The 15093-nt window shown below is 45.4% G+C and overlaps 1 protein-coding gene across 1 annotated transcript in view; it reads right to left on the bottom strand.

Annotated features, from left to right (window-relative positions):
• Window positions 1-15093, bottom strand: part of rhbdl1 (rhomboid, veinlet-like 1) — a gene marked incomplete at its 5' end in the record, with an annotated part of 59065 nt that overhangs the window by 41452 nt on the left and 2520 nt on the right. Inside the window, one exon of the mRNA XM_079492611.1 lies at window positions 2934-3092. Coding sequence (XP_079348737.1) covers window positions 2934-3092 — 159 coding nt within the window. The remainder of the gene's footprint in view (window positions 1-2933; window positions 3093-15093) is intronic.

Genomic DNA, 15093 nt, shown 5'->3' with positions numbered 1-15093 from the left:
ACTCAAGCACGGTCACAGGATTTTGAATTGGATCAGAAAGTGGACAGATGATGTTCCAAGTTAACCAAGTTAGTTCGAATATATCCCAATTCCCAACCAGACACAGTGGATTAATGGCATTGATATCACGTGGCACTTCATGTGTGTGTGACATAACCTACAGTTCCTGGAATATGTCAGATTTATTGATATGCCCCCTCTGACCTCCAGAGAACAGTCACAAAGGCCAAGTGGGAGTACAACAATAAAGTGGAAGATCAGCTCAACAGAAAAAAGGTGAGGGGTATAATGTGGCAAAGGTTACAGACAATAACGGACGTCAGAGGCAGAACCACCTGTGTAGCAAAACCCTCGGCCTTCCTCTGGGTGAGCGGAATACATTTTCTGCTGCTAAAAGTAAAAAACCCGTCCAGTCGGAGATAGCAACACCTGAGGAGGCCAGCCTACATATCTATGTGCACAAACCCTTCAAGTGGGTGAACATCCGTAACGCTGCATCCTCAGAGTGTGACAGCTGCATGGCAGGCTGTTTGTTCCCGCGGGCTTCAAGATGCCCAACATTTTGCCAGTCGCCAAGCACTCCAAGATAATATGTCAGTATGACTGGACACCTGCCACCATCACAGGGACTTAATTTTTTCAATGGCACCTGCTATTATACTGGAATAAAAGTGTGCACAACAGCATTGCTCCTCAGTGTTTAATTTACTTAAAACAGGGACCTTAATTTCCTTCAGGATTAATAAAGTATCTATCTATCTATCTATCTATCTATCTATCTATCAAGCTCGACATTCGACAGAATACTTCCTACCAACCTCAACACCAAATCCATGCGCCTGCACCCGACCATGAGCAGCTGTATACTTGACATCTTGTTGGGTCATTGCAGGTAGTAAAAATGGGCAACGCCACATCGGAACCACTGACCCTCAACAGAGCAGCCCCTCAGGGCTGCGTGCGCTGAGAACTCTCCTCTAGACTGTGTGGCTATGTACTGAGCTCCATCATCATCAACATGATGTACCTGTGCTTCAGCAATGATGAGACTGTCCTACACAAGGTCAGATCACTGACACACACCGATACATTTAAGTGAGAACAACCTTGCCCTTAAAGTCCAGAAGACCAAGAAGCTGAGTAGCTGACTGTCGACAACAGGAGAGGGAAGAGAGCACACACACATCCAGTGGAAAGGGCCAGTGAGTGACTTCAATTCCCAGCTTACACATCTCGGAGGACCTCACACACCACAAAAGGGACCTCACACACCAGATCTGTACAGCCTCAGGCTACTGCTCCCTTCAGGATGTTCTACAGCAGCAGCATCGAGTGTGACGAGTCCTGCATCACTCTACATTGCAGTATTGATACATTTACTTAAGTAAAAATACCTGGTAGGCCTGGGCCGTGGCTCAACGGTCCAGGCACCTTGGCTGGTAATCCAGTCTGGCAGTGTGCCGCGGGTTCGACTCCCGATCCCGACGGCCTTTACTGCATGTCACCCCCCCCCCCCCCATCTCTCTCCCCATTTCCTGTCAGCCTACTTTCTATCCCTCCATCAAAAAATAAAATAAAATAAAGGTGAAAGCCACAAAAAAACATTTAAAGGAGCATTCAGTGATTTGGGTGATTTGTAAAAAAGAAAAAACGGTCCGCCCCGGTAACAAGATGTGCACATGCACACGCTCTACAGTGGGGGGAGTACAACAGACCAACAGCATGTGCACCAAGGCCCGCCCCACTCGATCATGATTGGAGGAAGGCCCCTCTCATCCTTATTGGATGAAGGCTTTGCCACCCAAAGCCCAAACCGAAACTAGGGTTTTTTTACCCCAGGGGTTAACTGGGGACAGGGAGGAACTCCTTATATGGTCAGCACACTTTATAGTAGGGAGGATTATCCAAAATTGAAGACACAATAAGTGATATTTGAATTAAGTGAAATCACTGAATATACCTTTAAAAAAAAAGAAACCTGGTAGGGGAACTGCATCGGCCTCGGACGCAACATGATTCAGTTGAGTGGCATGGACGGTAGGGGAACTGCATCGGCCTCGGACGCAACATGATTCAGTTGAGTGGCATGGACGGTAGGGGAACTGCATCGGCCTCGGACGCAACATGATTCAGTTGAGTGGCGTGGACGGTAGGGGAACTGCATCGGCCTCGGACGCAACATGATTCAGTTGAGTGGCATGGGCGGTAGGGGAACTGCATCGGCCTCGGACGCAACATGATTCAGTTGAGTGGCGTGGACGGTAGGGGAACTGCATCGGCCTCGGACGCAACATGATTCAGTTGAGTGGCGTGGACGGCCCGCACAGGGCGGAACTGAGCTTAGCTCCCTCTAAGACATACAGTATATGGCCAGCCAAGTGGTGCGTAGCCAAGGCTAAGCAGATCGTGAAAGACACTTATTACTACCCCAGCCACAATCTGTTCATGCTGTTACCATCAGGCAGGCAATACTGCAATATCAAATGCTGAACGAACAGACAAGGGACAGTTTTCACAGTCAGGACATCAGGCTGCTGAATAGGCACTGAGACCTGTCGCCATTTCAGTCTTGCATGCTCCCATTACACTGTACAGTAAAAGGACTGTAGATACTCTCGTTTCCCATAAATGTTATGCATATTTGATATATTCTGCTATTTGATATATTAGCTTTTATTTGCACAAGAAACCAAGGAACTTTGTGATTACACACAATTTGATATTTGTTATTTTTTCCTCCTATTTAGCTTGCACTAAAATCATTTCACCCACCCTTTTATACCTGTGATGTGTGAATACAGTTGAAGTTGTTTAACAGTAACAACTGTAACTGTATGTAAGTGTGTGTGTGTGTGTGTGTGTGTTTGTGTGTGTGTATGAGAGATACATACGTATACTGTTATGTATCTCTCTGTTCACTGCTTTCCACTCACCAGCTCAATAAGCTCCTGGTAGCACACCTGTCCGTCTTCATTGCTCTGGACCAGAGCGAACAGCATGTCCAGTTTGGTTGGGTCCAGTTGCAGTTCATGGTGCTCCACCAAGCTGGTGAAGTTCTCCACTGCGATGAAACCGGTGTTGTCTGGGTCCAGCTAGACAAGGACAGAACAATAGTGAACAGTCAGTAGCAGTCCACTCGGAGCGTGTCTGGATATGAAAGTCATCTCTGCCAAGAGCAATCCTTATCACAACAATCATTACATCATTCCCCTTCAGGAAACACCATGGCAGGGAGGATTACATTCAGAGTTACAGTTAATTACAGATTACTAATTAACCGCATGCTGAAAAGTATTGAGATTAGGTTGCTGGTCACAGCTACATGCAGGTAATTTGCAATCCGTTACCACTTGTATCCTTCTTCCCAAACCCTCCCAAAACGCATTGTGTCAGGCTGTGATTCTGAGATGAGAGGTACATGTAAAACAGGCTACGGTGATAACTAGAAAAGGTGTGGTGCAAATTTCCTCCAGGAAGCACTCCCTCTTTCTGTCTGGATCATGTGAGGGTTGTGTATGGTGCAATGGGGTGAAGGGATATACGTGTAGACACTAGACACGTTGGGCTCAGGAAAAAATGCTTTTGGCAGACACACCACCTGCACACAGGCAACTACAGACAGAAGAAACACTTCCGTCGAGGCCAACATCAGGAGCCACTCCTTCCTATGAATGAGTATTCTTGAAGGACAATGGGTAATGCATGCACAAAATATTAACAAACAGTAGCTGTCATTAACGGATTGGAAACATATTTTGGGCTTGATATGTCCAGCACTGTGCGAGCTTTAGAATCACTCATTCACATACACACTGACAGACGGACAGGGACGAAAAACATAATCTCCATGCCCGACCTTCGCAGTCTGCCATGAATGGGTGCTTTCGCATGAGTCAGCATGCAAGATAAGGCAATATTAACAGACACACATCAGGCGAGTGGAGAGCTATCAGGTGAGGGGGGGATTAGTCTGCAGTAAACAATGCCAGGGTTTAGTAATATTGTCATTTGTCACCATGATGCAGATCAGAGAATTTGATCTATCTTAAGAAACAGATCACATACAACATCGTTAAAGTGTGCATTAAAGGTTAAAGTGAAGATATGTCGCTGACAGTCATTCTAATGGTACACATGCAGTGACCCATAGTTTGCCTGCAATGAATGAAGAGGCGAAAAATCCCAAGCAATTTTGTATTCGTTTGGAGTACAGTAGATGCCTCATTTGACTGTGTGAGTACCTCTCATGTGATTCTTTTTCTCCCAGCTTCCAATCAGTATGATTTTCATTAATCACTTCTCACTCGGTGAGGCACTGCGGCCCTGTGGCTGTGGGTTATTACCGCTGATGCCTTCATGCCACTGCTAGTCCTTGTAATTGATTTAAGCGAGGGAGTGTCATAAAAGTGCCCGAGAACAGTTGTCGTTGTCTGAAATAGTGCCCAGTTAAAAATGTCCCTTAAAGTATAGGGTGTGTGCTGCATGTGTATGTGATTTTCATGCTGTGTAAGTGGTTTCTTTATTTATTTTCAATGTGGGGGGAGGGTACATGCTGCTTGCTTTCAACCTCAAATTCTTCTCCAAAGGCAGTTCAAATGCTCTTTTTGAGGGTGCGTTATTTTATTTTTTGTATTCTATTTCTCCTTTTGCGCAGCCAAATCTGGCACCCGCTTGAGAGTGTGCCTAAGGACAATCTCGAGCAGTACAAAGAGACCACATGGGAAGAGCTGTCGTCGAGCTTTACCGTTTCCTGAATGCTAACACAGTCCCTCATTAGGCTTTGGATGGAAAACCAACAGCCGTGTGTCACCCAGAGGGAAGAGTGGGCTTTCAGATGTTGCGTCAGTGTGTAGTCATTGTTTGCCCCCGTCAACAGTCCATGAGGAAGACTCCATCTTCATTTATCCCATTTGTCTTAAACGTTGTTCTCAACTGTAACAGAGCCTATAGCTCCCTTCAATCCTAAAACGTCCTTTGGCCACGTTCTGCATTTTAAAGTTTCACAATGTGTCATATATATTTTTGAGTGGTGCAAACCACTCCAACAACCAGCTTTGTCTGTATGTTTGTGTACCTGTACCTGTACCTGTCCGTGCAAAGGTGAGCATGGTTACTATGGTTAGTGTGTGACGTCACTGACATAGCTGATCAGACTATATAAGACCTTGCACCGCTCAGTTCACACGGGTGTGATTTTTTCCTACATATTTTACATGTACGGTAGCCTGCTGTATTTCCCCCCTCAAGAGAAAACTACATTCACTGGGGATATACTCTTCAAGGACATGCTGACATGCTGCCGTCTGTGAGACTCAAACATGACACTGTCCCATTACAGGAAGGTCTCGCTAAACACTGGGTGATCATGATATACTGTACCTCCTAATGTTTTTAATCTGATGGGTATTGTGTTTCTCGCTGCAAACCAAATTTCCAATAAGGCACTGGTTCTCAGGGGACCCCACCAAAATGAGGAACCGTTTAAACACCTAAGCCCTATTGTATTTTTTAGCTATTCAAAAGTAGCCCATCTACAAGCTCACAATGTGCCATGAAACTTGTGATGCGATGAGTTGTGGGCTTGTAGATCTATCTATCTACTATTTTTGACAAATTTAGACAAGGTTCCTAGCAAAAACTGTTTTCAGATGGGGTCCATGCTCAAATGCATATCAATTTGTAATAAAAAAGGACCCCCATAAAGAAATAACACCATAAAGTCTCGAGTCTGAGCCTGAGTTCTAGTTCCAGGACAGAGTTTGCGCTCTGCTCTGACAGGGTGAGACATGGGCATTTTCATTTAACACTAAATTATGCCATGCTGTGCCAATCCTTATAGCAGGTGCTTTAAAGCTTAGAGTTCCATTGCTCAACTAAGGAATAAGGACAATCAATCACGAAATTCCTTGGCACGAGAGCAAGTCTCTCTCTGTCTCGCTCTGTGTGCGTGTGCGTGTGTGTGTGTGTGTGTGTGTGTGTGTGTGTGCGTGCGTGGGGGGGGGGGGGGGGGGGGGGGTACGCAGTATGTCATTCTCTTTTATAGCATTTACATGCACTCTCCCCTGTGCTAATTTCAGCAGCATTTACTGCTGCTACAAGCTGCCCTTTAATTCCATGTGATCAGTTGTTATCTATGTATTAACCTGAGGGAGTATACTGGCAGTAGGGGACTAATGCTTTAGCTTTGATGATGCCTTGATCCACATGAATATGATGTTGGGGCTCATGAAAGACTTCCTGACATCACTAATGTGTTAAATGAAGGCTTATTATGTTGAAAGCAATTGTTAACCAAACACAACTGTCGGGTATAGAGACTAGATTAAACCATTATTCTGAAAACTGTGTACTTGTGTCACATTGCATTCAGTTGTAATAGCAGGGGAAACAGTTGGCAACATTCAGTTCCAGGTATTTTTTTGTTAAAAAGTTAACGTTGTTTTTTGAAGGTCAAGTGCTTGAGCCATTAAATGGCTCAAGCAGCGGAGGGCATAGTAAATCGACTAGTAAATCCACTAGTCGACCTTGTTGGTACTAGTTGACTAGTTGATAATAAAAAAAGAAAAGAGGATTTTGTAGGCCTCAAGATCAGGTAGATTATAGTTATAGTCACCAATGTACACAGTTTTTAAATGTACAAATATTTATTTCCACAAAAAAACTACACAATAGGTAGTTAAACAACTAGTCGACTAGTAAACTAGGCAACTAGTCAACTAGTAAAAATGACTAGAAGTGAATGCCCTACGTGAAGCAGAACATTTATTAGCTACTGAGCAAAACCCACAGAATACTAGGGACCAGTGGGTCTCAACCTTAACGGGATCAGGGCCCACTTGAAAATCGCCAAAGCGTTTGTGGGCCACTTAACACGGGCCACGGCAGCCAAATGGCTGCATGGTGTCAGATGGGTTGGCTGCGTGCATTTTTAGAGCATGTTTATTTTAATGATCAAAACAATTTCCATGACATTCAGTTTTACACACATCTTTTATTTATAGACTATAGTGATTCTCACCTAAAGTAAGTAAGAGTAACCCTAAAGTTTGGCACGCTACTTGTCCCACAGTTTTGGCGGTACGAACTTGAACCGTCAAATCGACCGGCTTCATCGGGAATGGTGTGCTCGTATTTTGCTATTTTTGTTGTATAGTTTCATTGATATTAATTTATTAGAGCATTATATTTCCCCATATATCTGCTCCTCCAACTACAGATTTTGTCCAAATCTCACAAAAATCGGTACACATGATCTCCGGACCTATCCGATTAAAACACCACAGGCATTTTGCTGGTCGTTCGGCCGTAATAAACGTCCGAGGTTAGTGGGAGGGGCCTATTTTACAACTAATGCCACAAATCACGAAGGGAATGTCCAATCCATCCCAAATTTGAAACACATGTCGTGGGTGATGGCATCAACACGAAGCCAAATGCAATTCCAATTTCATATAGGGGGCGCCGCAAATGTGAAAAATGAAACAGTTTGTTGGAAAAACATGATTTTTGGGGGATAAATCCCCTCCGAATTACTTACACATCATCACAGGGGTGACGTGACATTGTAATTGGCTAGCAAAATTTGTGAGAGGGGCCTATGTTAGCAATCGAGGCAACCACACCTTCTAGTTATGAATGTTGTATTAGCATTAAAATCGTAGTGTTTGGTCAATTATTTGGGGGGCAACTTACAATACCCTCACGGCTCACTAGTGGGCCCTGGCCCACAGGTTGGGAATCGCTGCTATGGACCAATGTGGTGCAGCCACACCACAGCCTCACGCCATTACACAGTGGCAGATCAGTAATATGCTCCATGCTCTGCTCTCTCTCACACACACACACACACTGTAATCTCCACTAAACGGGGGGCTGCACACGCCCACACGTGGGGGGGGGGGGGGGGGGGGGGGGGCTTGGTGAGTCAGGGCGAGGCAGCCCCCCACACTGCAAACATCTTCCTGAAATGCATCTAGTGTATTTTAAAATGAAGCCAAGGAACGACGGAAAAGCGGGCTCCGGTCTATTTTTAGCTAATCCCCTTAACTGTGTGCTCCATGGAGTTTTTACTTAAGAACGTGGCCCATTCTTCCCTGGAGGCTTGCAGAGGGAAGGGTGTGGATATGGTTGTCGTTTGCTTGGGCTTTGTAGGGCACTGGGATAACACAGGGGTACATTTTTGAGAGAAGAGAAGTGGAAAAAGAATATTGCACACGCACACACTAAATACAAGGAGACTAAGCGAGCAAAGGAAAATTGGAGAGGGTGAACAGAAAAGACGCAGATAACCAGGAAATTGGGAGGAAGTGTGAGCTGGGGAGGTGAAAGGGATCAACAGGGAGAGCATGCAAAGCTTGACATGAAAGACAATTGACAATTTAGGCCTTTAGCAGACGCTTTTATCCAGAACAACTTATGAAGTGCAATATCAGAGTAAACGGCATGAACCCAAGTCAACAAGTGAAAGGGTAAATGGTCACGTCAATAGAGTGCAATTGAAATCAATTAACCTCTTAAACCTTGTACTGTACTTTGCTGACTGAGGTCCCTGGGGTCTATACTGTACTTCATCCCATCTAGACCAAATCTCTTTGGCGAAACTAGCTATTAAATCTAAAGATAGCAACTGTCTGAACAACATGCTACAGTATCTAAATAACATGCTTAGCATGTGTGGTCAAACAAACAGTATACAGTATGTCTGCCTCAATAACATGCATAGTAACCAAGTAACCAACATAGGCTACAATTGCATAGTATAGCTAGCATCTACAGAAAACAAAGGTGATACAAAGAATAAGGAGTGCAGGGTGAAGTGGAGTCAGAAGAGGTCAGACTGCGGCGGAAAAGAGGGAGTGAGTCTACAGTCCTGACTGAGAGGCGGAGGTCATTCCACAGATTGAGCGCCAGGAGGGAGAAGAGTCTAGGACGCTTGGAGTGTTGGCCAGGGTGTCATTAAGAAGGGAGCGACAGACATCCTGTGTGGAGGAACCCAGGGGTGCACTGGGGCCATCATACAATTATGCTGGAGGTAGGGGGGTGGGATACCCTTGATTAACCTGTAGGTCATCAGCAGTGCTTTTAATTGGATGCATTCAGCAACTGGAAGCCAAGAAAGGGAGTGACAAAGAGAGAGACAGGCAGAGCAGGGAGAGAGGACTTATCTAGCTAGAAAGGGCAGAAGGGCAGATTAATATTTCTCTGAGAAACACACACTCAGGCACAGAGGGAATATAAATGCACAGGGCACTTTGCCTGCCATTCTGTATGTCATCTAACCATGCCCTGCGCTCTTTTTGCTTCCTTCCCTGCAGTGTCTTTCAGTCTGTCTATCATCAGAGGTCTGTGACACACTCCAGCGCTCTGCATCCACTTTGCCGCCACGGAGGAGACGGATTCCGATTCAGACAGATTCTAATGCGCCGCTGGCACTGTCGGGGGGGAGGGCAGGGGGGGGGGGGGGGGGGGGCCTGACAGGAGGAGGAACACGGAGGTACATCGGGGACGTGCGATTACTGTCATCGCCCATATGTCAGCACATCACTAGGCTATAACAGTATACATGGCAGCCAGCGGTTGCACTTATTCACAGACATTAACACAGTAGCTCAGACACGCTGCCACATACAGTACAAACCACATGTATGCATAGTAAATCCTCATCCTGTCTTTCCCAGTGTTTTTGGGCCACACACATCTACAGTACATGTACACAATCCCCAATAGTGTTGCATGGTGAAAGACTTCTCAGCTACCTTGTCGTTTTGGTCTCCTGCTGATGGGAACAACATTACCCACGGGACACTGTCTGTCCACAACTGGGGGGGTGGGGGGTGGCAGAATGGCAGAGGGATGGCAGTGGCTGCTGGATTATCAACAAGTGGGATGAGGTAGGGCTGGGGAATTCACTTAAAACATATTAGAAACCGACATTTGGAAGCAAGATTTTTTTCTTCTTATTGCGTTTCTTTTTTTCAACAAATCAACACAAAATATTTAAATGATGATTTGAAGCCATAATAACGCCCATCACTAGGATGATTTGAACACAGAGATGAATGAACACTGGCCCACCTTTGCTGCATGGTCACTGATCAATAAGACAAAATAAAAACAGGATGGAGGTAGGAATGGAGAGAGATGAGAAAAGCGTGAAAAACACTGAAAGATAGACGGGGAGACAGACAGAGAGAGAGAGGGATGATAAACAGAGAGAAACAGACGGGGGTAGGGGCGCTTACTGAGCCGATCCAAGGCTGGCGAGGGACGATGAGGTGACAAGTTGCATGCGTTGCCATGGTTACCGGCTGCATGCTTGTCGCTGCTTTTCTTGTGTTTTTTCCACTCTCTATTTTCTAGGCAGGAGAGAGGAAGGAGACAAAAGGGAATTTACAGGACCTGCGTGCGTGCGTGCGTGTGTGCGTGCGTGCGTGCGTGCGTGCGTGCGTGCGTGCGTGCGTGCGTGCGTGCGTGCGTGCGTGCGTGCGTGTCAGACCATCAGACGGGCGGTTGGGAGAGTCTGCTAGAATACAGACATATGGGAATAGAAGAGATGTGAGGCACGAGAATGGCGAACAAGGTGGTAACAAGCAGCTGAAAGGAAGCTTTCAGTGTGTTACAGTCGTAGGACTGATGACATGAGACGGAGCTAATGTGTGGAGGAGTGAAGGGGTGGCAGATCACAGTCTAACATTAGGGACGAATGGAGGGGGAGTGACTGGAGCAGTGTGCTGGAGTATAGGAGGAGAATACGGAAGAGGGGTGGACTGCTGACTACAGGGGGAATGATGGCAGTATTAACCCTCACGACCTCTGTTACTGCCGGCGGAGAGTGCACAGCCACTCCACTCCACTGTACCCAGACCAGACCAGGGCTGCCTGGGCAATTAACTGAAAACATATCGAAACTGATATTTTTGAACCAGTAACCGATTTACTGATTCCACATGGGAGGGGCTGGGATGAGACACGCGACTCTGACCTGGGTACATACAGTACCTCACCGTCACAGATTTAAGTACAGCTTGATTTATATTTGCAGGCTGTAAAGCCTGATTTATATTAGTTGTATGACAGTGTCGTGGACCAAACCTAGTAGATCTATAAGTGAGCTTATAGATTGTATATTTTCGGTCTATGGAGACATCGTATGACGGAGCATGAATTAGATTCAAACGGGCGTGCACGTTGGCGGTTACACACCAGTGGCGTTTCCAGGAATTACATTTTGGGCAGGCAAGAATTATATTTTGGACAGGCAAGATGTGTTAATTGTCGTCTCCCCACGCACAATCGTAGCACTAAAGGTTTTCAAAGAGATATACCTGCCAGACGAGTAGTATACAAATGCTGAAAGGCTTGCATTTACATTCCAATGGTGATTGAGGGTCGCGCTCTACCGCGACGGCCAATCAGCTGTCCATTAATAGTTCTCACGTCTTGTTTTTGTCCTCTTTTTTTCTCATTATATGGATTTTGGCCAGGCCAGAAATGGATTTGGACAGGCGGACGTCTGCCCTCGCCTTATTGTAGATACGCCTCTGTTACACACTGTCCATGTTGCCATTGTTGCACGGCAAACAATGAGGCCTCACTATACAGGGCACAGGCATGATACAAAGAACGCGTTTCAGTGATACACACCATATTATGATATTAGTTAGATGTTGATGTGATGCAACATAATGGTATAGGACAAACACGAGTCAAAAGATCAAAAGCTAGTGTGTGTGTCTGTGTCTGAGAGGCGGAATAGTATAGTTATAGGTCTTGTGTGTGTGTGTGTTGAGTTGAAGCACCATACAGTAGCTGTGTCATATACTATAGCAGTCAACAATGTAGATAACTGTCTAGAGTCTACAGCATTTTAAAGAGAATAATAACAAATTAAGCGCTATAATTAGTGTGCTAGTTTAATTATAGTGTCTGAGTAGTAGTTATAGGTTGTGTGTGTCGAGTAGAAGCAACGTAGCCAACAATTGTGTGAGCATCAGACGAACCTGGTGCAGCTGTGCATACACAGCCAAATCTGGAGTTTTTAACTGTAATTTAACCAATGTCAACCTGTAATCCCTATTTCAGGCATGATGCCACTATAGGTGAAAACATTTGCTAAAATAATAAAACTAGCTACAAGCTCACAATGCATCACATCAACGCATTGATAGGCAATTTTGGCACGACATCATCATACGAGTTGTAACTGCACGTACACTCTTTTTTCACTCTACACCAAGTCTCTTTGCCAAAAATAGCCTCATAGCTCATTTTGAGCTATGAGGCTACAGGCTACTAGATCTGCAATTTTTGGTGAACGTTCCCCCCCGAGAATAGGGATTGCTGTGCTTCAAGTGATTGACTGCTCAACTGTGCAGTAGGTGCAATGGCCGTGACTGGGCTTGGTATTATGTGCCATGAACTGGAGATTGCCCTGTGAATGATGCCTCCCACCCTAAGGTCCCACTGCTGTTCACACACAACTGGGTCACTCTCTTCATAATTATTACAATGCATTCTCTGCTCTACTGTTACAAACATCCCCACACTCGCAGACTGTTTCCATCACTGCCAGACGGCAGACACCGTTTACTGTCTTCGCGGTACTGTTGGAGATTATTGCAGAGGTTCTTTCCGAGTTGTTCATAATTATTAAGTAAAAAAAAGTGGGTGAAATTTGTTTTTGTGCATGGTTCCCTTTGTGTTACTTTTCCAAGAAACAAAGAAAGGGAAGGGGGGTGGGGGGGAGTTCCGTCTTAATGCAAGTAGGACACCTTATGACATTTCCTCCTAACAATTATGCGGTCAGTAGTGTATAAACAAACAGGCGGGAAGCGTTCCCCACATACAGATCAATGCGGATCAGTATCACTCAGTGATGAAAGAGGAAGGTGCAGAGGAGTCTCATCCTGTGCTTGACAACGTGGTCTTTATAGTCAGATAAGAGAATGACATATAGGGGGTGAGATATTCACCCACTAATGACCTCACTGATGGTGCTTACATGACTGTAGAAAGGCAATGACACAAATATGTGAGTGCATGTGTGTATGCGCATGTGCATGCTGTCATCATGAGTGTGCATGTGTGCTTGCATGGGCCAGAAATAGCCTGAGCTCAGCATTGCTACTTCTTGCAGACAAAGACTAATACTAGCAGTAGCCAGCCACTGGGCCCCTCTCTCTCTCTCATGCTCTCTCTCCCTGCAGCATTTTCATATGTTCCCAACTGAGAGTATAAAAACAACATTTTCTTCCCCCGTTATATATATGCTTGCAAGGCCAGTGTTAAATGAACCCCCCCGTTCATGTGAGCAAGAGGTTTTTTGAGTGGTGCAACCACTCCTATAGACAGCTATGTGTGGGTCTGTCCCTGTGTCCCTGGGTCTGTCCCTGTGTCCCTGGCTGTGTCCGAGCAAGAAAATAGTGTTATAGCGTTTGTTCACCACCAAGTGTCACACAGCCTAACACACAGACACACACAGGCCAGGGAGGAGGGCTTGTGTACAGTACAGTACAGTACAGTACAGTACAGTACAGTACAGTACAGTACAGTACAGTACAGTACAGTACAGTACAGTATTTTTGTAATGGGGAGACTGTATTGACCACAATACTCAAAATGCATCAATGTGTGTGTATAAACATTTTAGGCACAACAAGAGGTGAAAAGAAGAATACAAAAGCGACAGCTACAAAACAGCATTGCTTCGTTGGGATTAAAAGAAGTCAAGCTGCTGTTCACTGCTGGCTTCCGAACAGCCACAGCTGCCTTAACACTTGAACCCTACACTGCATACTGTACTTTGCTGACTAGAGTTCCCCAGCGGTCTCTACTAGACCCAGTCCTTTTGTTCCCTCTACAGTACACCAATTATCTTTGCAGAAAAGAGTCTACAAACTAAAGAAATACATTGTGAGCTAATTTATCAGCTATTTTCACCAAATGTCCCGCAGAACAGGGATGCTCTGTCCAGTCCCGAAAAATGACTAATGCTTCTCCTCCTTCAAGCACTTAACCACACTTAAACCCTATATGGTTGACCAGAGTCCCTCAGGGCTCTATATTCCATACTAGAGACTTTCTGTTTTCAATCTACATTAAATATCTTTGCAGAAAATAGCCAATCTACAAGCTCACAACGCATTGTGAGCTTGTAGAATGCGGATGCTGGGGTTTAAGTGGTTAACTTTCATTTGCTTCAGTGGAGCTCTACTTGCACACTAGTAAAAGGCAAAGTCAGTGGATGCACTGGGGCCTAGGCAGCCTCCAGGTGAGGAGAGCAGTGTGCACAACCAAACCCTACCCTAATGAAAGACTCACCGTGACAGTACAATACTATGTAAAATCTGTTAGCTAAATTAATCAGACATGACCGCTGTCATTCTGGTTATATTAAGGAACCTAAACAGAGGGATCTAACCAGGGTTATTATAGTTAACTAAAACTAACACAATTACTAAAACTAGAATTGGAAAAAACTAAACATTTTAGTTAACTGAAATAGGCTTTACAAAAAAAAGAAAAAACCTAACTGAAACAGTATTGCGTGTTTATAAAACGAAGTGAAACTAACTTAAAAACAGGGAAAATGTCCTGAGTTTTCATCTTCAATATTCTAGTCAAAATATAGTCTAAGAACTAAAAAACATCACAAGGATGCAACTGGGACGTATCCTCAGTGATGTATCCCAAGGGGACTTCCAACATCATCACCATCACTCAGGTGACCCAGCCAGGGTGATCAAGTCCCGACTTACGTCCCAGTAGCTACCCTCGATCAGTCCCATTAGGGAAAAACCAGGGACACACAATCCGCTGCTCCAGAACTACTCTGCCGGTACTGGGCGGGCCATCCGATGGGTACCGGGCGGGCCATCCGGCGTGTGGAGGGACTATAGGCACTGTGGGTTGACTCCTGGCCGGGCACCTCCTACGTCTCAACAGGTCCTCTCCTGCTCTCACCAGGTGCACCCTGGGCCTGTGCGTCGCACCAGATTCTCGGCACCAGACACTTCATTCGGGAGTGGTGCCGCAGGCTCCACTTGCGGCTTGAATGGCCCTCCTAAAGGCCTCACGTGGTTTTTTTGGGCGTCC

The sequence above is a fragment of the Electrona antarctica genome (genome assembly GCF_951216825.1).
Source record: "Electrona antarctica genome assembly, chromosome: 22".
NCBI lineage: Eukaryota > Metazoa > Chordata > Actinopteri > Myctophiformes > Myctophidae > Electrona > Electrona antarctica.
This window is presented reverse-complemented; position numbering and strand designations above follow the sequence as displayed.